General features: G+C 38.0%; 1 protein-coding gene across 8 annotated transcripts in view; it reads right to left on the bottom strand.

The window, feature by feature from the left end:
• LRCH1 (leucine rich repeats and calponin homology domain containing 1) overlaps positions 1–26,799 on the bottom strand; it is a 123,760-nt gene that overhangs the window by 51,470 nt on the left and 45,491 nt on the right. For all 8 annotated transcript variants that reach the window (XR_014571612.1, XR_014571613.1, XR_014571614.1 and 5 more), the window contains exons 2-5: positions 11,939–12,083; positions 7,389–7,515; positions 1,959–2,064; positions 1,249–1,385 (exon numbers count right to left, since the gene is read on the bottom strand). Coding sequence is in view for 3 of the 8 variants with exons in the window: in XM_083795859.1 (XP_083651985.1) it covers positions 1,249–1,385; positions 1,959–2,064; positions 7,389–7,515; positions 11,939–12,083 (515 nt within the window). In the remaining 5 variants the exon portion in view is untranslated. The remainder of the gene's footprint in view (positions 1–1,248; positions 1,386–1,958; positions 2,065–7,388; positions 7,516–11,938; positions 12,084–26,799) is intronic.

The following is a 26,799-nucleotide window of genomic DNA, read 5'->3' as shown; positions in this document are numbered from 1 at the left end:
CTCTTCAATATTTTTATAAACAGTCTGGATGCAGGATTCAAATGCATACTAGGGAAGTTTGCAGATGATACTAAATTAGGAGGAGCTGCTGACTCCCTTGAGGGTAGAGAGGCCTTACAGAAAGATCTTGACAGATCAGAGGACTGGGCAATCACCAGCCACATGAAGTTCAACGAGATCAAGTGTTGGATTCTGCACCTGGGATGGGGCAACCCTGGCTATACGTACAGACCAGGGGACGAGAGGCTGGAGAGCAGTCCCACAGAAAGGGATCTGGGGGTTGTGGTCACAGCAAGCTGAACGCGAGCCAGCAGCGTGCCCTGGCAGTCAGGAGGGCCAACCGTACCCTGGGGTGCATCAGGCCCAGCACTGCCAGCCGGGCGAGGGAAGGGATTGTCCCGCTCTGCTCTGCGCTGTGCGGCCTCGCCTCCAGCACTGTGTGCGGTTCTGGGTGCCACGGTGTAAGGAGGGCATAAAGCTATCAGAGAGTGCCCAAAGGAGGGCTGCAGAGGAAGTGAAGGGTCTCAACGGCAAAGTGAGGAGGGGCTGAGGCCCCTTGGTTTGTTCAGCCCAGAGCAGAGCAGGCTGAGGGGAGGCCTCATGGCGGCCTGCAGCTCCCTCACGAGGGGAGCGGAGGGGCAGGCGCTGAGCTCTGCTCTCTGGGGACAGCGACAGGACCCGAGGGCACGGCATGGAGCTGGGACAGGGGAGGGTCAGGCTGGGGGTTAGGGAAAGGTTCTGCACCCAGAGGGTGGTCGGGCACTGGGACAGGCTCCCCAGGGCAGTGGTCATGGCACCGAGCCTGCCAGAGTTCAAGAAGCATTAGGATAATGTTCCCAGATGTCCTTTAATTTTTAGGTGGTCCTTTGTGGAGCCAGGAGTTCGACTGATGATCCTTGTGGATCCTTTCCAACTTGGAACATATTACTACTCTATGATTTAGCCAGGAAGTTTCCCAACAACTCTCTTTTTCAAAGTTATACACACATTAAGTTTCATATGGAGATAGGAATGACAAAAATAAATATGTAGCTTTATTCATATGTAGAAATGGAAATATTCTAGAGTAACATTGGTTTCAGTGGTGCGCACACTCTCATACTTATGATACTTTGTCTTGTTTATATATCCACAACTAATGTCTGTGCTGACAAGTTCAGATGTCTGCTATTACAGAAAGTTTCATTTTATAGGCTGTAAGTTATCATCCACCCAATATTAAGGCACAATTTAAATGACGTTACTTACTTGTGCTGGTGGAGACTGCAAAGGATTGTTGTCAAGCAGTAATACTTGTAACTGCACCATCTTTCTAAAACAGATGGGAATCACAAGCACTTTATTGCAAGAAAAGTCGAACTTTACCAAGGGAAGCTGCACTAGTTCTAAAAGCAACAAAAAAGACAAAAGGTGTTATATCTGTACTTATTTTTGCCATAAAATAGTAAAATATTTCTGAATAAAGTTTTTTTTTTTCAATCTCAGAAAGAAAGGAATATGCCTCTCATAATAAAAGGCAGTGTATAGCATCCTCTTTTCCCTTTTTTAAAAATACAAACTCAGACAGGAACATGACTAATATTTACTCCATTCCATCCTGGGAATGGAAAAGGGTGTTATTGATATACAGGTGACAATAAATTTTTAAACTTTGATTTTTATTTTTTTTTAAACTCAGCTGACTGTTACCATACTTCATTCACAGGTAAGAATTTGTGCAAGTTACAGTAACTAAAATTCTAAAGATAATTCATTAAAGAAGTCACACACTAAGTACTACTTAATGCTATAGGCTACAGAGACACAGCAAACTCAAATGGAATAAATTCAAACACAAGGTAAATACTATTTGCTGTTATTACTTACATGATTAAAAAACACTTTCAAAAATACTAATAAAAAGAGCTACTGTAAAGGCATTGGGATTTTGTTATTATTACTATTTTATTTTTTTTTACCTGGTGGTAAAACTTCGAGGTAATTTCTTCTGACATTCAGTTCTTTTAAAGATTTCAGCTGGCCTATCTGTTGTGGCAAAGCTGTGATTTCATTACAGCTGACATCCTACAGCAACAGTAACAGAAATAATGAACTTTTGGCCCCAAAGTGTTAAATAATGCTTACAGGAAATTGTAGCTAATGTGTTATTACTATTTTAACATTTTATTAACCTGAAAACACACAACCTTCCATGCTTCTGCCTTTCCAGTGCAAAACTAGATGCATGAGAAAATCTTTACACATCATTCAAAACCCAGAACAAATGTCTATTTATAGAAGTTAATTTTGAAAAAGAATTTAACTTCTGTAGAAATGATCAGCTTAAGATGTTCTACCTTTTTGTTTCTAACTTTTGTTCATATGAATAACTTGGTAGCATGATTATATAACCACGTATGTGGATAAATAGTAAAATTGCCACTGTGCGGTTCTGATTTCTTATTTTTATTTTTTAAAGGTTCTTGTTCTTCTGGAGAGAGTATTTAAGCAAAATTAAAGAAAAGAGCAATAACCTTCTGTAAAGATGTTCAGGAAAGACATATATTCAATTACCACATCAAATAGGAGGACATAATAAAATAGGACAGGTCTTACTTGGTATTATACAGATATTCAACATTTTCTTGTAAAAGCTACTCCCTTAAGTGCCTAGACAGACTCTAAACAGGTCACAGCTAAATTCAGGGGGTTTAACAATCTGGATGAAGTTGCAACCCACTGCTATAAAGCCAAATAACTGCTGTAAAGTTGAGTTGAGCTCAAAGTATTGACTATTGCTAAACAACTGAGCATTATTTCAAGGAAACAGTTTCTATACATTAGCACTACTGTAGTATTATACTTTAAACACTACTGAAAACATGAAACTGCTACAAATGTATACTAAAAAAAACTTCTTGGATTAAGTCAGTCTAAAATAAGGGAGTTTTCACATATTAGCTACCACTTTTACTGCCAAACTGTCTACATTCAATGTGAAATCAAAATGACATTGAAGCCTCTGCTTACGTGCCAGGTAACCTGTAAATGTGAGCCATGTCCCAGTTTTGCCTCCATTTCTGCATTAAAAAGGGAAACAGAGCTTCCTAGGAGGACAGCTAAGTGAGGCAATGCCAAATTTTCCTGAACAGGCTAGAGTCTTTGCTCCTATTCTTGATTATTTCAGATGATGGATTTATACAGTACCTGTGAGCTCTTCGACTAGAGAATCTCTAAGTCAGTCAGACTTTGAGCCACCTCTTTGAAGACACCTGCTTTAATGCTAGTCATAAGCATTACATTAACTCTCTACTGTCAATCCTAAAAACTAGTTAAAAAAACAACAGTAGTAGCAAAATCTGATCTGGCAATGCCGCTCTTTTTATCAGACATGTTTCTTCTCGTAACAGAATCTCAGTGCTGCCAAAACTTCCCTCCCTTGTTAAAACAGAGTCAGGAAATTATTTTAGCTTTTAGACAAGGAATTTAAAAATACCAGTTAATGAGTGCTTCTTTTGCCCAAATTATCACAAAGTACGGCACTGTTAATTGCACTGTTCCCAGATCATTTATTTTTAAAGCATTACTGTCCTGTTTTTAATTTACAAGCTTTAAATGAGTTTATAATTAGATACTTAATTTTGAGAGCAAAGAATTTAAATTTGAAGTCACCTTGTGGCAGAGAAACTCTAGATCAAGTACACTTCTGCACATACATCAGAACAAGTCAGGGAAACAGACAATTTTAAACGAAGTTCAAAAGAAATGTCTGGAAGTGTATAGTCTCAAAACCCAAGTCCACTTATAATGTTTCAAAACATCCACAACGTGACTGATCTCTTATGACAGCATATCAGTATTCACAAGGGCTCTAGAGACATTTGTAGCCTTTATCCTAATAACACTTCAATCCAACTTTTTTTTGTACTACTTTGAATAGCTGTGGAAAACAAAGACCTATAACATTATTTCCAGTTATGCTTAGTAGACTTTGTGAGTGTGTATGTGACAGTGACAGTGTTTATCTTAAACTTTCCAATTACTTTGGCAATAATGGCAGCCATGCTATCAAAGCCAAATGCCTACGATTTTCAGGCTAATAATCTTTTAGAGAAACATGACATCTAGCAAATTGAAACTTCACTTCATGGACATCTGCAGACAGTTGAAATGAAGTTCAAACACCTACTCAAGTCCTAGGGGCTAGCATTTGCTAAGGCCAGACTTCTTGCACGAATGCTGTTTTGTCCTCATCGGTTATTTCCTGCCGTAACAACACGGACAATTTCTCACAATTAGAAAAGTATAAAGCTTATTGAAATTTAACATTAGTTTCTGTTGCATGCAGCTCAATGCTGTGAAAACAAATTCAAATCTTCATTTCTCCTTTGTTTATAGTAAAGTTTAAACAATCATAAAATTCATAATAATATAAATGGAAAAACACACACAGTAACCTAACTCCACTGTAACACATTATTGACACACGGGAGTTTATCCAAACCTTCTGAATCAAAGTAAACTTTCTCCTTGCACCCATTTTAAAATTCGGGGCTCCTGTTATTTCCAGTAAGTATGTGGATTCTGCCAGAGCTTGTGACATACAAAGTCACACTGAATGTGAAAAATAAGTTATGTGGATCCTTTTGGAAAACAGAGGGCAGCAGGTCCCACTTGCTCAGCCTGCTGGCCCAGATTTGATGAACAGGGTAAAGGACCTAAATCCCAGCTGACAGATTTAAAGGCTTCCAACATGAGAAAGGAGCATTCTGGAGATGGAGAAAGCTGCTCCTCTGAGATGGCAGAAGGGCAATGCTGCCCAACAGGAAGGAGAGCAGAACTTTAATTGCACCCAAAGCTGTAAGGTGTGCAGTTATGAGCCACCTCTACCTAATTACTTTCTTTGATGGAAATTAAGTTTCAGAATATCTTCACACCAATTTTGCAGTCATCCTCCTGACTGACAGTAGAGGTATGATCAAGTTATGCAGCTGCAAGTAAAAGTAGGTTTCCCAACCAAATTTTCTAAACACTTTGACTATATCCTGGAGGGGAAATAATTCATATGTTATTTTAATGCTTCTAAGACAACTCTCAGACTACATAGCAGAACTTAATCCTAAAATTTAAAAGAATGCATAAAAATTTACTGCATGTAATATGTAAGTCATTCTCTGTTACGATTGTGATATTTACCTAAATATAAACATGTAATAAAAAAAGAAGAGAAGAAAGGAAGCAGAATTAGCTGGAAATATCTCACCTAATCTGCAGCGTACTATGTTTTTATCGTTCTAGAGTGGCCACAGAGGTAAAATCCATTTCAAAAAGTTAGATAACAGCAATAAAAACATCCATTTGCTACATACACTCAGACTTTACTGCAAGCAGCCTGTGAAAAGCTGGAAAACACTGAAAGTCTGAAAGTGCTTGCCAAAGTCCTAGTAACACAAGAACTGAATGCAACCAGTTGGTGTCTGCCGCTGCTCAGGATCGATCCCTTGGGCCAGGTCAGCACCAGTGTTGTGTACGGACCAAAACAAACAAGACCATGCCCTGCCAAAGGGCTGGCTGGCCGTGTTGTTTGGAGGCCACATGCTATTCGGGCTGGCATTACTCTCAACACAGCTGAATGTTTTGTGCAACAACTGCAGCATGACTTAATCCTTTTTTTTTTCCTTCATCTTTTTCTTTATTAGCTCTTGAACAACGATCACCTTATTTTATAAATTGCATCATCTTACATATGCCAATACAGATACAGGCTCTCAATCCTACCACTATTTGCTTCGTGGCAGTTTAGTCATTTCCAGCTAAGTAATGCAACGTATTTCACTAGAAATGCATGAAGTACTCATGGTAGCATCAACCTAAGTAACCAGGTCATCTGAATAGAAGCGTGCCTACTTTAACAAATATTGTTATTCACGTATTTTATTTCTTCTAATCACAAAGAGCTAGATTCAGACTTTCTTCAAGTTCTAACAATTCTATTCAGCCATCACATCCCAAAAATCAGGATGCATGTGTTTAGTACTATTCAGCTTTAATTATATATAAAAGTGAAGCTATAATCTCTTACTGAACCAGTTTTAAGCGCAATGCTACAACCTAACATGTGTTTGAAGGTAATTCAATCAAAACCATTTCAGCCATCTAATTAAACCCATAACAAAAAATATTTTAAACTACTTGATAAATTATTAAAAAACCAACACCACCACAAACCTGGCAGTGTTTAGGTCAGGTACAACACAGAAAATGTAATTCCTTTTCTTCCCCAAACCAATTTACTGTAAGATCACTTACAATTAATAGTATAAGCCTGACACCACAAGGCACTGTACAAGACAAATACAAGAAAAAAAAAGCCCTAAAGTTGCCACTTCATATATGGGGAACCAGTAGTGGTACTGGGGTCCAAAGCAAGGCCAGCTCAACTTCTGTAACAGAATTTAGAAATTATTCTTATAAAAATGTCAATATGATATAGAAGCACTCTCAGATACCAAAAAGACGAGCAAAATAAATGCAACCTATGGAGATGATAGCAGTTGGGAAAATGTTCATGTACCACAGTTTTACTCTGCATAAGTTGGCAACATCAAAAAGTAGTTTGCCAATTTGTATCTTAAATGGTCAAGGTGAACAAGAAACAACCAGAAGGCATAACACATGCCACAGGGAGTTCAGAGTCTCAGGAAGGCTAACAATATACAAAAGAGGTAGAGAAAGGGAAGCTTTCACAATTTCCACATACAAACTTTTAAAAACCATATGCAGTAGCATAAACTTTAAGTTAAGGTACCAAATAATTTCTGCATTTTCTGATTCTTAGTTATTGGACAATATATTAGAGATTAAATACTGCATTCAGAGACTGTAGTTGTTGGACAGCTTTGAAAAACAAGAGGAATACAATCATTTTGTTTAGACAGGTTTTGCAGGAAAACATGGTTGCATGACAAAAATAGTGAAATAAAATGAAAACAGACTGATAAGATCAGTATCATGAGTGGAATGCAACGTGGTAAGCAGATAGCACTACAAGAGAGAAAGGAAGCAGGAGAGGGAGCATAAGAGGAGCAGAGAGCTTTGCAGAGTCTGATGCCAAAAAGAGAAATTTGAGACAGCAAAACAAGGAGCCAGTGCATGTGGTGAGTACAACCGGCAAAGAAAAACTTAGAAGCTGAGTTTTAAATGAACAAGGGCAGTGGTGTTGCTCAGAAGGGTCCTGAAGACCATAAAGGAAACTTTTATTGTGTTACTACTCAATAGACTTGAGAAATTCAAAAGTTAATTTTTTAACTGGCATTATAGTATAAGGCATTTGTTCAAATATCTTTCCAAATAGATTTTTACTCTTTCTAGTTAAATACAAATAAAAATCAACAGAATCAGTAACATACCAGTTCCATTAACTGTTTTAGCTGACCTATCTCCTCTGGAAGGGAACCTAGCTTATTGTTACTTGCAATTAAGACTTTTAGAGGAAGACCACACAGGCAAGCTGGCAGAGAAGAAAGCTGATTTCGACTGCAACAAAACAAAGAAAGAAAAACAACCATTAAGAACACCAGTAATATTCTTACTCACATGAAGTCTGAGAGTTGTAAAACCCCTTCATTTTGATGGGACATATTTCATGATAAAATACATATTTTATACGTATTTCAGATAAAATACAAATTTTAGAATTGCAATCATTATGAAAAAACACATCAAAAATGTTTGCATTACTGACTAGAACAATATTGTGTAACAGTATCACTCTGGAAAAAACGTAACAGTTTAATAACATTGTAAAATAAAGTCTGATTTTCATCTGCTAGAGCTGTTTTCCATCCTAAGGAATACTGGAAAGTCAATTGAGACAGTATTTTGCAAGTAATTAAATATTCCTATGGTTTTACAATAGTACAGTTTATGACTTCTGGTGCAAATGAAACTGATAAGACACAGATAAACTGATTATTTTCCCAATTCCTTTACAGCACATTTACAGTTGAAAATTACTTGGTACTTGTTGCTACTCCCCCATCCCAGACATCTCAAACTTAACAATGAAAATTCATCTTACTCAGGAACCAAAACCTGGAGGAAAAAAATGTGCATTCTTTTTGCTCCTGGTCCATTTCCTGTGCATTGGTTAATGAATATAAGCCATAACATTATCCTCATCTCCCTCCTGAGGGACAGAAGGCAGGGAGGCACCAACTCAATTTAATTCTATTTATAAAAATTGCTGTTACATATCACTGTATTCTGACTGCTTTACTCATCTTAAACTTTTCAGTATATCAGGGACAAATTTATTTCTAGATTTGCTGGCATGTAAAATCTAAGAACAAGATAAATAAATGTCTTCTATATCTCAGAGAACGTCCATTTAAGTGTTAAAAGCGCAAGCAACCTGTGACTCAACCTGTAAGTCACATTCTTGAAAAATATTTCCCTTTATCATCTGAAAAAAATGAAGGGTAAATGGCATCAATCCTATACTACTGAAAATGGTGTCTGCTAACCTCAGAGGTCAAAGTTTCAGATAATTATATCCTGAAGACAATTAAGTCACAAGCCAAAATAAGACTTTTATTAGGTGGTATCCATTATATTTTTCATCAGCATTGCTTTGGAACACACGAGAGAGTTTGAGGCAGGGTGATTCTCCAACAAGGAGAACATAGGATCTAATCTCTTTGAGAAGGTATTAGTTACCATGCCATATATTTCTCACCTTACAATAGAGCCAACAAGAGCATCAGCCCCAAATCGTCCAGTCAGAGGCTCTCCTGAACAAATGAGAGCTGTATTCCAGCACATCCAGACAGTCTTTCCCTCCTTTTTCTTAAAGCAATGGCCTATGTGTATTATAGTCCGTTGCTATGCTTTTTTTGGACACAAACCAAAATGTATCTCCATTTAAGCTTTTATACCGTTTCTCAACACCACCAGCATAAACATGGAATCAGTCTCAGAAATATTTCAACATTTAGACTATAAGATTCCAAGGCAGCAGATCCTTCAAGTGACTAGAGAGAAATGTCAGAGAACTTCTTAGTCTTCTATGTTTTCTGAACACTCAAACCATTAAACTACTCAGTGGGCTAATCCATTCATTCTCATTACAAACAGTTCTACTGTAATATGAGGTTTGAACATACGCTTCAAGACCCTTTGAAGGCTTCCCTTCCTCCAAGGTTTCCAGAGGATTTATTTATTTGTTAAGCAGAGAATAAGATGATCCTTGTTGGAAATACAGCTTAAGTAAGATATATTGTCCCAGGTAAATAAGGTAAATACAGAAAAAAAAAATTAGAACCATCAATTGATGAAGTTGACTTCCTTTCAAGACTTGTATTGAACCATTTTATCTCTGAATCTTACTTTTTTCTAAAATTGATAAAACATTTATAAGTGACTCTCCACCATGAGCCATTTCAGACTATTTCTGAAAAAAATAAATTAGCATTTTCTTGAAGAGGAATCACAAGGGAAAGTAAATTTTGGTAGAAAACTTTCAAGAGATTCAGGCTCTCGTTCTAATAACAATTACTCAAGAAGCTTGAACTTAAAATGACAAATGCTGTATGATTATAAAAATTAACTTGTGATTTGTGAGTCAACTGCCACAAAAAAAATTATTATGCTCAACAGAATAACATTAACTACCACCTTCCCTAGAAAATTTGACAGTTTTAATAGAATGTAACTTCTTTTTTATGGGTATCAACCCGTTAGAAAATGATGAACAGTAAAGCAGTACCCTGTTCAGAACCATTTTAGTTAGCTTCTGCATGACTGTTAAGACTCCAAAGAACAAATATGCATCAGTGATCTGTGAAAACAGATTACAAGTGTTACTGTTGCACAATGTACCATACAAGGTGATGAGACAAGAGACAGTAGAGATTACATCCTCCAGCCGCTCTTAAAGCTATGTTAATATAAAAAGTAAGCCATCATCGTTACTTCATGAATGTGGAACTAAACATGGACTGAAGCCTTGTTTCATCCGTGAAGGCTGTACAAGGAATGGAATTACTTATTTTAATGCACAAGCCTTTCCTCTGTCCAAAATCTTTGAGTTCCCCAGAATCCTCTAAGCAATGACCTGCCAAATGAATTGCAAATTTTTGTTCTGCTGTAGAACGAAATAAAAGCACTGAACTATCAGCTCTGTGAAAACTTAACTCAAGAAAATAATACATGCATCGCCTTATTCTGTCTTTTCTGCAGAAGTCTGAATGCCTTAGCCAGAAGGCATTGTTTTAACACTTACTTTACTACTCAAATGAGGAAGCCTAAAATCTGAAAAGGTTACACTATGCAGCAGATTTGGCACCACAAGAAAACAACAAAACGAGTAGAAATAGAAATCATTTTTAAGTTCCGCTGGAGTCAAATTGAGGAAGTCCAGAATCTGCAAATGTATCTACCCAGTAGGTAAAACACACAAAAATAACAAAATTTTTTACTTTTCAAGTTTTAAGTTTTACAGAACTCAGAAGCAATCCACTGAGAGATAGGGAAAAGCACATAACCAGGGTATGTGTGTAATAAGTTATCGTATTTGTTTAAAATGAATTTCCCTAAATAAAACATGAACAGTATCCACCAAGGTCCCAAACCTATACACAACTCTTGGCAGCACTTTCTAATTCTATTTAACATATGGATTCTCCTGGTACCACAAAAATATTCATTTTAAATTCATCATGTTCTCTTGCCAAGAAGCAACATGGTTAGAAAGTCAAGGATATTGTTCTTTCTTCTACAGACTGCTTACTGTCAGACTTCCTAATATATGGAAAGGCCATATCCAAAAGAAAATTATTTAAGGAGATTTTAAGCAGAGAGAAATTACCTAGTAAAACTTGAAAATTTTCCATTTGTTTAGATTGTCTAATTTACTGTGATATGCAATAGCAATTCTAAGTATTCTGGGTTTGTGACACTTCACATAAATTCCATTACTACACTCAGTTAATTCACTCTAATTCCTAAATTTACCAAGATTTAAGCAAACTCGATTTCATCCAGTCTTAATTTTTTTATATCTAACTGTAATTCCACTTCAAAATGACATGTCCTATTCTTTAGGTGTGTGCTCAGGACACATTATTTTGTTCCAGTTTCCAAAATCAAAATTAGTGTTCCATGGTAGCCAAAACTGCAGTACAGTAATAATACAGGAGGGCTCGAGAAATACGCTCACTGTTTACAAGACTGAAGACCAAGCCTTCATGCCTTGGATTTAAAAGCACAAGAACCACTTTGCCCCCCCGTTCAATCTCATTCTCAAAGACAATATAATAATATCTTCACTATTACAGTTTTTACATATCCAACTGCAAGTAAACCTCCACACCTTGTCCCAGCTGAGAAAGTGCCGACATGTCCTGTCTTGAAAGAGAATATGCATTCAACTGGAAAGTAACAGAAATCGTCAATATGGATTAGCATCCACACACAGCTTTCCCAGAAAAGAGACAAAGGTGCTTAATTCTTTGCCCCTTCTTCCTAAAATGAGCAGTAACTATACATGTTGCATAATAAGAAGATATTAGCAATAAAATCACGATTTTCCTCTCTATCCCCCATGAGGAAAACACTTATTCTCCATCCACCTCTTTAACTACAAAAAAAATACCAAACTTATAAAATTTATCATTAGAAGGGAATGAAAAGAATCTGACCATGCTGATACGATTAGCATTCTCAATTTGCTAGAATAAGGGAAAGAAAGGGGTTAATGTTACTCAGTCATTCCTTAAATAATTAGTTTTAGATTTTACACTACCTTCATATAGAACTATATCTACAGGCAATGAATTTTTGCATTACTGCTTGCAATAAAATGAAAAATGTAGTCAATTGTTCCAGGAACACAAAGTGCAGACAAACAAGTCTTTACACATTTGCAAATAAACAAAGAACATGGTAAACTTAAACTTACCTCAAATTTAAGTAAGTTAGCATTTGTAAGTTCACTATTGCATCCGGTATAACTTTAATACAATTGTGGTATAGATTTAGTGTTTCCAGTGACACAAAATGGCACAACTCTGTAGGAACCTCCGTTAATCTATTCTTGGATAGATCTATAAAGAGAGAAAGAAAAGATACTTTTTTGAACCATCAGAAATACTACTTTGAACAAACTATAATTATTAAAATAAGTGAATAAATGTAATCCTACAGTCAGACAGCAAGTTAAGCCAGTGCTTTATTATATAAAATAAAACTAATCTTAACTTTTAAAATCAAGAAAATGGAACAGACTGTATAAAAAGCAAAAATTCAATTAAAATTTATTCGGTCTAATAAAAAATAATTACTTGCAGGCCTCAATACACTGAGAAAATACTTGAATCCACAACCTAGTAAAGCTCATATAATATATACCAAGACCAATACAGATAGCTATGTGCAAATGATAGCATTTAGAGAAAAGCGAAAAACAACTGTATCTCTAATTTCTTTTTAAAGGAGTTCTGCAGACACCTCTACAAAGTGATCTGCATTTCCTAAAACTCAATTAATTGTAAAAAAAAAAATAAATAAAATGGATTGGATGTAAGTATTTACAAGACAACAATGATTGATTTCAAATCCCCCAAGCGAGTGCTTGTACCCACAGAAAAGAAGCTTTGGTTTTTAACCAGTTACTCAGTCTTTCTCATTTTAAGCACATGGGTGTAAAAAGTAAATCAGTATAAAGAAATGCTACTGAACTTTATTCCTTGACTATCACAATATGAAAAAGAAGGTGGTATAATCCTGATGAGAGCTCAAGTCACAAAATAACGCATGCCAGCATTCAACAGCATTGAGTTCAAATAAACCTTTAATCAGGGTTGCAGAACAACCAGCTTTTATCATTAGATCCTGCAGAAAAGCCATCTACCCATACAATCAGATGGATTACCTGACCTGAAGAAAGGTCACCTGTTTTAAGCAGAAGGAACAGAAATATATCTGAGTCAAAAATAGGCAGGTGTCTGCGGGAAAGGATATGAGAAAAATGCAACTTGATGATTTCGCATCTTTGCTGCTGCTGGTTAGGCCTCCTCCCTGATCCTTCAATGCTTATTTTGAAGCTTACTGTCTTGAAGTACAAGGTAGGAAAAGCAACCAAAGTTTAGTAGATACACTTTCAGAGTACCAATGATCTGTCTTGTCTCTTTAGGACCATGAATTTGCTTTTGTGAAAAAATAGTCAGAAACCTGAAGATCTTAACCTTCTTTGCCATGCCAGGCTCAGTTTGCTGCAGAGAGGCACAGCTTGGAAAAAAAAAAAAAAGCATCACCAGTAGGAAGGTTTTTAATCACTTCTGGTATTGTTTCTGTCTCCTGCAATGCAAGCTGAAATTCAGTACTCAATTCCCCCTGTCAGCCTCCACCTTGCTCCACTTCATTGCTGCCAACACAAAATCAAATCTCTTGATTCCAAACTTGACCAAGATGACAACAATGGCCAAGGAGGGAACAAAGGGAGTGCAGCCCTTCTGACTCAAATGGCAACAGAATTGAATTGGGAACCTCAGACAAAATTATTCACCTGTTAGTTATTATACAACAGCAACGCCTGAACTGCTCTGCTTTGTCTTACCAGGCTTTGAGGGTGGTTAGATGCAGCATTACCTCAGCTTCTCCTTTCCTTCCCTTCCACAATTCAAACTGAGGTGTTCTCTTTTTCAGTGAATGTAATTCCGACTTTAAAGGGGCAGAAAGCTCTCCAGTGCTCCTTTGTTTTAATGCTTGAATCCTCTACTCCTCTCTGTAACATGGCATTCCGAAAAACTTGGCACAGGATCCCCCTCCTGCCACCTTGCTAGCTGTATTTGACACATTATAACTAAGAATCATGCGAGGGGATCTTCAGATTTTACAATCCAACTTCAAAGAAACCCTTCCCCTTTTTTTAAAGGAGCTTTTCTGCAGTGATATCCCGTCATCACCACTCTCACTTCCTCACGTAATGGGGAGGGGGCAGGAAGGTTGGAAAAGTGAACCAAAACTCAGCCCTAGGCCTCCGTGGGCCTGGGTGGCAGGTGGAGAGTGACCTCTGGGCCTTGATCTGCTCCCTCCGAAGTGAAACACACACAAAGTTGGATGAAAGCAGAAATGTTGCTACTCCCCATGCTGTTAAGACTGCAGCCTATCACCTGGACCCCAGCTTTAGGCCTGCGCTCGTTTACCTTCACACAGAATAAAAGGGACCGTGCCACCACATGCCACTTAGCCTTGGAAAATTCTAGTACCTCAGGGAAGTGGAACAGCAACTAAACCCAGCCTGTGCCTCTAAGAGGCATCACAAGCACAGTACAATCATTTATTGTTATTTTATTACTATCTTTTTTTCTTGAATTGTTTTTATTGGAATCGTCTGTTCTCAAGGGCTTTAGCTCCGGTAATCTGAAGAAGGACAAAAACAAAAAACCCACAGATGATAACAGAAAATCCTTTCTGTTATCCTCGGGACAGTGGGCTATTGGACACAACGTGTATACAACAAAGGAATTCAACTAACTTACAACAGTGGAAGTCAGTTATTTATTATTGTCTAGTTATCAAAGATTAAGATCATTTCAACACTGTTACATCTACTGCTACTTCCTAAATAATTTTAAGAAGTTCTATCCACAGTATAAAGCAGAAGAATCAAAACTACACGTTTTATTTAATACAGTGTAACTTAAAAAGCAGAACTTTGCTAACATAATTAATTTTATTTTTATTTAAGATGTATCAAACACCAAATCTGACCATCTCTGAGAAACAGGGTACAGGAATGGAATCAAAGTGATGCCACGTTATTTTTTAAAAAAGCCACTTTTTTTTTGTTTTTGCCAAAAAAGTAGACTTCCCTGATCAAATGGATGGGGGGTAAAAAAAAAAAAAAAAAAGGGAAAAACGAAAAGATGTAAGCCTCCGAACATGATGCAGCTATGAAGAAAGCCTAGCAGCTTTCAGATTTCCCTGAAAAATCTGTAACGAAAGGTGCATGCCTTAAAAACTGAACAGTAAGGAGAACAGTCTGCATATCAGCTTCATACTGTACCTTATATGTGCAAACATGTACAGAAACCTCTGAAAGTTACATAATTATTTTGATATTACTTATACCAAGGTACTTTTGTCTCATTACTGCATCTTACAATTAACCTATATGTACACTTCAGGTATATTCTGATATTTAAGTTCTAGAATAAAAACAATTGTTAAATCATTAATTCAAAAAACAATGCCTCAGGGCAGTTAAAAATAATGAAGTTACTGCAGAGACTAGCTTTGCTACAGAAATAGAAAGGAATAGACAGGTAGGGTTTGATAGAGTTTAGCACTTCAACTGATTTGATTATTGCTTTTAATACATGGGAGATCTAACGAAGTAACGAATCCATTATGGCAGAAGTACCATTTTAGGGTTACTAAGGAACTATATATGAGCATAACTTGAGGTGACTGTTTCCTGTAATTCTGTTACAAAGCAGGCAGCACAAACACAGGCAAATATCCCGGTGGCGGGGAGGGCACCAGAGCAAGCTTTCTGTGTTTTACATGGAATACACTATTCATTCATTATTTATGTCACAAAGGCATTTCAAACTGTATCTGGCTTCATCCCATTTTTTACTGCCAAGAACAAGTTCGTTAAAACTCCAAAATAAAGAACGGAATGCGAAGTAAGCAAGCCAGCTTAGAAAAATATGAGATGGAAGCCTGATCTTTTGAAAGAATCAGCACAATTCTGGAGCAATGGCACTGCTTTTGTATGAGTGTTACTATGCTAGAAGCTGGACAGGAGCTACCCAAAACAAGAGCTTCCTTACCAGGGAGTGAACAGCAAAAAGCAGAAATTTCCTACCAGCAGCAGGCTCTGAGCAGCATTTGGGTACCTGACATGGCATACTGCTGGGCTCCATGCTGCCATCGCAGCAGCAATGACTGATACATCCTTGGGACAAACCCTTCCAATTCCTGCAGCTCCGAAAACGCCTGCCACAATGAAATCCCACTGCTGACTACCACTGTTGTGACGGCACGGTCTACGAGCTGATTACCAACACCCCGAACAGCATTAAAACCAACCTCTCCTATACGTACACACAGAGCATAAACCTCACTGCCACTGCAAAAACCAAACAGGCATTCCCAAAGTAGCCAGGATAACACTAGAAGCCATACCATTAAATTTCTTCCAGTAAGGTTTCAAAAACCCTCCACTTTTCCTACCTTCCAGTTATTAATACATTAAGTAAAAATTTCAGACTACTCACAGACAAGCTAAACAAAATAAAAGTTTAAGACCAGTAATTCATTAAATATGCATATGCACTACATATGCACGAATCTTTGCTAAGAATTTTAATGAAGGCAGTTTATTTAAAAAATCAGGTTACAGAGAAACTCATAAATTTAGATTTATAAAAATAAGCCTACAAAAGGCAGAAATTGGACTTATATTCTTCAATTGGGCAGGAAAATATATATATGCACACATGCACATCTGAAACAGAAGAAATCTCTCTATTAGAAACAAGTTTCAAAATCAAGAAATTGCATGGTAAAAAAAGTCACTCAAACTTTACTGTGGCCCACCAAGTTCCTATTATTGTAATCTTCTGCATTCACTGAAGAAAATACAGAAGTTACTTTGAAAAAGATATTTGCATTTGTACTAAGTTACCATTCAAGGTATTCAAATGAGATGTCTGAATTGGACTTGACAAAGAATTGAAGCAATTCACTGTGAGAGCCTAGAAAACCAGTAAGCTCAACTCTAATTTCATGGGGAAATTATGTAAATAAGAGTACTGGGAAATACACTAAAAAGTATATATATGACAGATGATACAGGTGTATGGAGTTATACTGTTACCCCTATTTTTATTTGGCTTTTAGGAGGCCTGTATTTCCACATTAGCTAGCTATACCTTCACTGATAATTGAAGCCACAAACTGATCATAGAATCATAGAATCATAGAATATCCTGAGTTGGAAGGGACCCTTAAGGATCATCAAGACCAACTCTGATGGTACTGTACTTCAGACAACTTCTGAAATAAGTATTTAAATACACTTCAGACCTTCAGCAACTCTGCATCCCAACTATACTTGCCTTGGACGAAAGGCAAGTGGTCTATTATCACTGACTATTTGATTCTGAGGGGCATGATTACAGTGCTTTGTAGCAAGCAGCTGCTTCCTTCTAGTTTTTACCCTTTTTTTCCCCCCCACCTAAATGGTAGGAAAATGCCTTATCCCATAGACATGTATAGTTATGTTACAGTGTTTTCACAACTAACAAAATGCAGTATACCTCTAAGAGATGCCCTACAACTCGCTGTTACCCAGCAGAGCAGCACACCTTGTCCCGCTTACTTCTTGTCTCTAGCAGAGAGCACTGATGAATAACGTGCTGGATGCACAGCCAGCAACTCCCACTGCCAGTGATGCCACACGCACAGCAAAGTGGGAGCAGAGACCTCTGGTGCCTAATGCGTTCTGGTTTGTTCGTGATAATTATGGCACAATGAGTGCATGGCATTTCTTAACTAAGAGACGTGTCTACTCAAGTTATTTAGCAGACAGAAGAACAAATAACAGAAGACAAAGAATGTCCCTTAAAGCAAAAACATTTGGGCTTCCATTTGAGAAAAAAATAACAGTAGTGCATGGACTCAAGGTCTTTAATTCTCAAACTACAACTTGCAACACAGACTGAGAAAAAAGCGGCTCCAAATCCTTTAAAATGTATTACTGATGCGATAGCATATGCCAGTAACATTTAGGCACTGATCAACAGCAGTGAGCCTAGATGTATGACTGCTAACTCAAATCACACAGGAAGTACATCCATCCTAGGGAGCTGGACATAAAAATGCACAGATGCTGCAAGAAAAATATTTTGAACAAATTATGAAGGGACTCTGCTGTTTCACACACACTTCCTAAGCACTACTTTCTGGAGCACTGTCAGCATATTTTCCTTTTCCACTTGACCCTCATCGTTAATGTAAGAATTAACTTTAAAATTTTCTACCTTTAAAGCCACAATCAAGTTAAAGGTACGCTACAAGTATAGCAAATTTCAAAGTGAACACAGATGTGCTTTTGTATCAACTTTCTTTACTAATGCTGTGATTTAACATATCAAAAGTTTCTTCTTGACAGATGTGTAGATGAGAACTCCAATTCTTCCCTATTCCACATCTTGACATAACATTAAAATACATGGGCAAGCTCAACAGCTAATACTAGGGATACAAAACACTTAGCTCTGCTTTCTCAGTGTCAACGATGATCACAATGAACTCAACTTAGTACTTGTCAAATTAGTAGCAATTAGCAATTGTAATAGTAATCATACATTCACCAGCGAGGACCTAAATCAAGGCTTTTAGAGGCAGAAGGAACGGGAGCAAAGGAAACCAATACTCAGAAAGCAGCACGTTGTGAACCTGGCAGAGATGGTACCACAAGAGGGAGTCCTGATCTCACAGACTTGGCCCACACCCTGTAGCAGCGTTTCTCGAGATCATCGATAAGGAATGAGAAGGGCAGAAATAGGAAGGCACACCGATGCAAAGCCTTACAGCCCCCCGACATTTCCATGAATCTATTTCCCCCAAGGGTTTTCAGAGTATAACAAATGAGTTTACTTGTCTGCGATCAAAACTGCAGGAAACAAATACAATGGAGGTTGAGGAAACAAATACAAATACTAAGGAGGTCGAGAAGAAAAAGCACAACAAAACCAACCCTTCTGAAATAGTCACATTGAAGCATTTCCTTCAAGCTGCCTTCAGATGATGCAACAACCTGATGCATCTCCAAGCTCACTGCAGCTACAGCAGTAGCACTACTTGGCCTATTTAAGGCAAGAGCAGCCTGAGTAAAAACTTCAAGGGTGAGGGAACGGAAGGGAAAAAAGGTACTGATAACTTGCTGACAGTTGTGTTGAAGCATATTCTCACGATTAGTGCTGTGGCACACTCCAATTCCAAGGAGGCAAAGGAAATTTTTCTGCAAGAGATGCCCTCAGTAGAACATCACAAGCCTGGACGAAGAAAGAGGAGGTTACTACAGCAGTCTGCCTCATTATTGCACTGTCCTGCACGCCTGGCTTTAGGCAGCAATGTAAAGCATTTACATTTCTCCTTTATCTGTTGTTTCTTCATCATTAGGACAACAGTTTAGGGTTAAGACTGGCAGAAAGTAAGGTTCCTGCAGGAGCTCTGTTTACAAAATGAAGGTCAACCTGGTGTGGAAGCACAAAGGGCTCCCTAAAAACATACTGCAAAACCACTGGGTTCTTCCTGCAGATCTCTGTGAAGGCGTTAACACATTTGGGACCCAAACACCTGTACCTCAGGATAGAAAAAATGCCAGACAGCAAACACCTTCCATCAACAGAATGACCTTTAATAACATGGTATGAAACTCAGTTCATGGGCCGTGAAGCATTCCTCCTTCTCCCACGCCTTCCGCACCAGAGAGGATACAAGCCATTAATTTTCACACTCCTTAATAAACAGCCAGCCCCGAGAAGCATCAATGGATTTATCACTCCATGATTGTACTAATTAGCCTCAGCTGGACTTAAATATTTCAGGTGTTTTCTCAGACACACTAGCAGTAACAAGCAATGTTTGCCCAATTCAAAAGCTTGAAGAACCTGCTCTTTCTTCATTTGTTTTCAGCCTTTAAAGTAGGTTGGTGAATGGAGAGCACTGGAAGAACAGAAACTGAAGTGTTTGCATCATACGCTAGCCATCTGAACATCTGTACTGTACCAAATATTTCAGTTTTACAGGGACTGTACGGGGACTTCCAGGTAACATTAGACTTCACAGAGGAGTAAGACTTGGATTACGAAGCTCTTTTCTGAAAGAAGAACAATGACCACAGCTTCCACCAACTTCAAAAAGCTGTAAATTGCGTATGTATGCAATCACACAACCCCTTTCAGACAAGCCACTAATCCCACCTATTATTGGAGAATCGGGATAAATCTGAAACAAAAATGTGAATAATTATATTGCATCCCTAAGATGGTGGCAGATCCCTGCCAGGACTTACTCTAGTGCCTTCTATTACAAATCTGCCATCAGCCACAGAGATCTCCTTTCTTAAATGTGTTTCCTTTCTAAGTCAACACCTTCCACTTCCGCTGGGAAATTCCCAATGATGCACTCAAAACCAGCAAAGATCCGACCGAGAAGTCTACAACTTTCTCCAGCCCACAGACAACACTACTAGAAAGAACAAGCTGAACGCATTCACCTTGTTTTCAGTTTTAACAGCGATTACCATTATTTTTCCTGACGCTGCAAAGAGAGGGTCCCACTTATGCTACTCATTATCTGCTTCTGACTATTCAAAGAGGGGTTTCCTCACATTTCCCACCTGGTAGAAGCCAGCCCATAACCAATTTCTGTGAAGCCATTTGCTTGCCTGCACTATGAAGGCCATTATTTTCCACACCTGACAGACTAAGGATACAGATGTTTATATTTAGTTCATTTTTATACTTGAACCGTGTCACATTCTGTTAGAGAATTTGCTATGAACAGACGAGTGAACATAAGTTATTTGATCTTTGGGTATATCAAAGGCATGTAGACAAAGATATGGAAAAGCTACCTGATGTTAATTTACAGTAACGGGGAAAGCAGAGCATTACTCATCTAATCACTTCCTCTTCTGTCTGCACATCTCCCACAGATGCCAGGGCTAATCTGCCTTACCTACATTACTCACATACACCCCGCAATGGTCTTTGAATCATGGTCTTTGAATCAGCACGTCATCATTTTTGTAGCAATTTATCAACAGAAGGCTGTTTTGTACCATAAATGCTTACTTACACTATTAGCACATCCTTAAACAATGAGCTAATTAAGCAGCTATTAGACAGGAGGTACAACGTTTGAAAAACTGAAAGAAACAGCTAAGAAATACTTCAGCTACCTAATCAAACCAGGGATCTATGAAGACATTGCCAGAGACTGAGGTTGTGAGAAAGAAAATCCTGTAACAAACTACAAATCAGATTCTAATAAATAACCAACACCAGGTGACTACTCCTAGTTTAAGGAGAAAAAAAAAAAAGATTTCTTGTACTGAAGGCAAAATAAGCACTGTCTCTTAAAAAAATTAACACAGTAAAAATTACCTAGCTGGAATCACTAGAACTATAAACCTCTAAATTCTGTACCAAGACCCCTATCCCATATAAGTGCTTCTATGATTCTTTTTAAGATAATGTTTTGCAACCTTCTATTTTTCCTTAAATTAAAAAAAATAAAAAATCTAAATAACCTTGCCGCCTTAGGAGAAAACAAAAGCCATCTCTCATATCTCATGCAGCAGTGCTGTCTGTCAGCCAGGGGATGGGTTGGGCTTGACAGATAACAACTTTCTTCTGCCTGTTTTAACAAGTCATGGTTTACATTGGGATTGTAATCTAACATGAGATACACAGACTGCAAAAAGTCTGCATGGGGACACACACGTTCTACTTATAAACAGTTTAGTGCCTGTAAAAGGGCCCATGTTTGCCATAACACTTGCTGGGGGACACAAGTGGAAATAAATCAGCAGGAATTAATAGCACTTACGGGTCAGTCTCCAGCCAGAGGTAAATCTCAGTGCTGTTGGTATGAAACAACTGCATGGCAATGGATATTTTGAAGGGACAAAGCACGTTTCTTTCTGGTTTATCTCCATTTTGGTGGGTGGATCACAGACCATCTTCTAAAACACACAAGACAACTATTGCTCATCTATAGCCTCATGAGCCTGGCCTAAAATCTTTACTTCTTGATGCAGGTTTATTTCCTCCTCCTTATTTATTTTCTTTTCAAATTACCTTTTCAGGATATCTGATTTCCATCTTACATGCTAAGCATTAAGTAATATTTTTCTGTAAGAATCATTTTGGACTGTCTTTCTTTCTCAGGCAATTCTGCTCTGCTTTTATGGATATGTCACCTTGCATCTTCCTGTTTGCTTCTAGGGGAATGTGTTCTCACTGTGGTTACAACAGGTTAGTGTAGGCACGGAATAGGCTGTATATAAAGCAGGGGACAGGAAAAGTGTTAGTTTTTCCCCCAAGCACAATCAACAATTAAAACAAAAAGGAAGGAACTACCTACTTGAGGTCCAACCCTGAAGAAGCTACAAATGATAGTTTATTCAGGCCCAAAAGGAGAACGTATGGGTGGATAAGAAGTCCCACAAAGCACAGATGGACAGCATTATTTCCCTTTTGTTATCATAGCACAAGAAAAGCAAAAGCCTAAGCAAAAGCATCCTAGCTTCATACAGTCCAGGAACTGCAGCACACGCTGTTGTTATACAAGAACAAAATCCTTTTATTCACTCTTTCTTCCTGCTGATAAAACAATGTTTCAGTGAAACAACTGGGGTCAAGAGTAAAAAAAAAAAAAAAAAAACCTGTCCTGCAAAAAACTCTGAACCTGGTCAAACAACCAGGTCAGGTTCTGTGAAAAGAGGAATCTGACTGAAAGCTTCATGACCACAACTTGGAGGTCTGGGGACTTCACTTTCAATTGTTTCAGTAGGAAGTGCAGAAGTTTTTAAGTACTTGTGGGTTTGGTTTCTTTACCCAGCTTATACATTTTAAAATCATTACTGTGAGTTGAAGTGTTCATTTTCAGCAGTTTTCCCACCAGCAGGGATGCTGGACCTAATTATACTATCACTGCTATTCCACGGTGGCTAATTTCCATTGATGACTTGACCTTTAAGTTGGCAATTTTGAGTCAACTCAATTTTCAAGACATTAATGCACTCCAGAACTGATTCAACAGCTAATACTTTTAACTGCAAGCCCAAAACTTGCCGATTTAGCAACTGTATTTTTTAACTGAACCCTAAGTCCACAAGTTCATCAGTATAAAGGCAGTTGAGTGATCCACTGGTGATTTAGTAGATTGTCAGCTTTCAGACAACATTATAACGACTATAAGGACACGCACTGCTGGGAAATGCATTTTCCTGATTCAGTATTTAAGTGTCAAGTCATTTCATCATGCCCAGTAAGAAGAGGATGCATCTAATGAGACAACCATGGTTTTAATCAAAGAATTGCACGGCATTCTGCTCAGATTACAATTTGTTTTCTGCAGAACAAAAACATTCCTATCTCACTCACTCCCAATTCAGCCTTTTTTCTTCTTTAAACTCTTAAATAAATGCCCAAGAGTTCACAAGAATTGCTAGAATTTTGACTTGGATTTCTTCCCAAACAGGGTACTTTCAGCGTGAACATGTAACTCTTTGTGACTGACGAACACACAATACTTGGCAGCTCTCGCTCGCTTGCTCTCTTCCCCTGCCTCTTTGATGATCTGGATAGGAAATTCGTTCCTTTGGGAAGAACCCTAAAGAGATACACTAGCAAATATGCAATTCTAAATACACTTTGTTTCTGAAAAAAGGCTCTGATTATCTAGACACAGTAAGCGTTCAACTAGCAATTGTTTCCCTGAAGAGATGGCATCACCACACACCCCCAAGTGTTCCATACGCTTTCTTAATGAAAAGTCTCATCTTCGAAATTTGTTTATTCAAGATTGATACAGATAGCAGAAGATCAGCTTTAACACAAAAAGCTTCTAATGTGGCTTGCGCTGAGCCCGCTGGCAGCATCACCTGCAGATATACTGAAGGTGCTACTCACAAGGCTACATTATCACAACAGATATACACGCTGTGCAAGACCATACACAACTGCTGAGCTATAAATTACCTGCAGTCAATCTGGCTTCTGTATGCAACAGTATTTGATTTCACAGAAAGCTAATTTTAACTGCTGAGAACAGAAATACTTATATTATACCATGCTTTTTTTTTTAAGCAAACAGAGGTTAAAAGGCTGGAAAAAACTTTTTTTAAAAGGTTAGTTGAGGCTCATAAAGCAAGCATCTTCAAATTTAAAAAATGCCGGAATTAAATATATTTAAGTAAACTTAGGATATATTCTATCAAAGTGTGCTACACGTTACACCTGAAATCCTCTACCAAAATCATCTATAGATAGCTCTCTCCAGTGCCTTGCATGCATGGGGCTTTTTTCTGTGTAACTGTCCACATGAATATGCAAGACTAAGGATATACCACAGGACTCCCTTACAATGTAAATTAAGCAAACATATTACCTGATCTTGCAAACAACCTTGAATTAACAATCATTTATGCAGAATACCTGGCATCTTTCAAAAGGGAAAATACAGGGGTTTCTGCTGAAATCACACCTACTTTCTGCAATAATTAACAGCAGCACATGAATAAAAAAAATCAATTCATCTCAAAAGCAGCTTTATTATCCTTGCTACCTTGATGGGAAATTGGCTCAGAAGTAGACGACCCGTGTTCACACGATCCTTTAACTCTCAGTAAAAATGTATTTGTTATCAGTTGATATCCACTCTTTCTTACATCAAGCTTGTCCTCTTAATAGCTCCTCCCACGGCCTTTTCTCCCTTGGTATATTTGTAAGAATAATGCCTTCTCCCAGTCATTCTTCTCCAAGACTAAACAAGCTAGATTCTTCCAGTTTCTTCTTGTTACAATTTCCCTGACCATCCAAGCAGACCTCTTCTGCACCTGTTTCAGCCTAAGCTCATCTGCTTTGAACAAGAATGGGGCCTAATCCTTTACACGAGGATTATGTTACACCACTGCCATGTGTATCATTATTAAGAATTCCTAGTCCCTACTGAAATACATCTTCTGATACAGCCTCAGGATAAAATTAGACGTCTAAGGTTTATCATACTAGTGGCTTGTGACCATCTTTAAAAGACTCCTATAACAGGCTTTAAACAGTAAAGTTTAAAACTGATGAAATCATTACTTTCAAATACTTTGCTTACTGCCTTAAGAGTCGATGGCTTTAAATCTTCATCTGCCTTTTTTTTCTGGACCGTTCTTCATAGAGCAATGAATGTTTCCGACACTAAATACCAGACTGGTGTTCTCAGTCTGTGTTCGCACGGCAAAGAAGAGTGCTTCAGAAACATAACACTGGCTAGAAAATACTTTGTTTCTGTAGCCTCCTGTCTCAGAAATAAGTTACCCACTTCAGTTTAAAAAGGAAAGTAGACAAACAACAAATTCAAAGCTTTTGTCAGTACGTGAAACTGTAAGCAACAGCAATTGCTAGCGTATCCAACATTGCAGCTCTCAACCGTAACGCCAAGGAGAAAGGAATGGAATTATGATGAATTAGTAAACGAAGCCAACAGCCAGACCATTTCACCAGTGGATTACTTGGCAACACATGCTTATTGCCATTTGCTGCTGAGTTTTCCTAGGTCTTTTTTTTTTGTCAAGTGTCTGAAGACAATCTTGCCCACGCCCCTGCTGCTGATACATCAGACATACGTTAATCATGAACAGAGAAAAGTTCTTTACATTTTCCACTAGCAAAGTTACTCTATTACCTCAATTGCAAGGTTTACTTAAACTTCTTTTACACCATAAAAACTCTTGAATTAAGTATGGACACAATAAGCTTACTTTATTAAAGTATGTGGACACTACATTTCTCAGACAACCTTCTGATGTGAAGCAACAAGTGCTCGGAATGTCAGCTACTCACTTAAGTACGTGACTTTATTTCCATTTCACGTTGCATCTTTCTCAATGCCACAGAAACCCTGCAAATAACCTCAACATCTTCAATCAGAGAAGGCTCGTTTACCATCCCACAATTCAATTTTTCCTGAGGTGGAAAAAAAAAACTAAACAGCTGCAAGGAGGCACGGCAGAGGAAGAAGTCCTTGACTTCAGATGTGATGAGTGTACCTCTACGGAGACTGCAGCATAAGAACTGGGCCAGCGTGGGCCAAGCTAGTGATTCACTGAACATACTGGCTGGCTAAGGGGACAACTGTGGGAGCAGAAAAAGGCTGACAGACCTGGAGCAGCATTCCCTTCATCATGCAGTTGCAGAACTTACTCCAGGACACTGCACATAAGAGCAAAAAATACAGTGAAGCCCTGTTGCAATTCACTTTTGACCACGTTGAAGATACAAAGTAGGAAAAGGGAATAACAGCACTCACTGGGCAGTGGAAAATGTGTTTTGCGCTTAGCTTCAATGAACAAGTGATCTCCAGCAGCATGTAACACACAAAAAAAAGATTTCAGGGCCATGGATCAAGAATGACCCTACAGAGTCAAGGAATGACCCTACAGAGTCATCAACAGATCCGTGATATCACTGCCATTCACAGAAAAAGAAGGTAGAGCTGGGCTTCTGCTGCTGCTTTTCCTTCAGGAGGATGCTCACTGGAGCCAGTACTTACTCACTTGTCTTTATTTTTCCAAGGGCATAAAAGCATAATCTCATTTTTCATTTGCCACTGAAAAAAATAATCCTCTGATAAGATAGCAGACCTGGAGCACTTTCTCCATTAAATTCAGGTCTACTTCAAATGCCTTCAGATGTGCAATGCATACAAACTACTTTCTTCCATTTGAGTAGGTAATAGCTTATCCTCCTGTACTATTTTGCACTGCAGAAAGTGAAGGGAAAAAAGACTCACGATCACCTTCTATCGTTCAGCTTCTGAATGCAGGAAGACAGCTCCTTAAAACTGAAAGCAGTATTTTCTTCTTATGGGTTAGTAATATGGTAGCTTAGGATCACAGTGTCAACTATGGTTGTTTTAGAGTTAATTGTTGAACAATTAAAGTTTACAACATAGTATGTTTTGGTAAAAACAATACCTTATTTGTAGAAGGGGTTCTACTATAAACAGCAATAAAAAATC

The sequence above is a fragment of the Anser anser genome, assembly GCF_964211835.1.
Source record: "Anser anser genome assembly, chromosome: 1".
Taxonomy (NCBI): domain Eukaryota; kingdom Metazoa; phylum Chordata; class Aves; order Anseriformes; family Anatidae; genus Anser; species Anser anser.
Note: the sequence above shows the minus strand (reverse complement) of the source record. Positions and strands in the feature narration are given on the sequence as shown.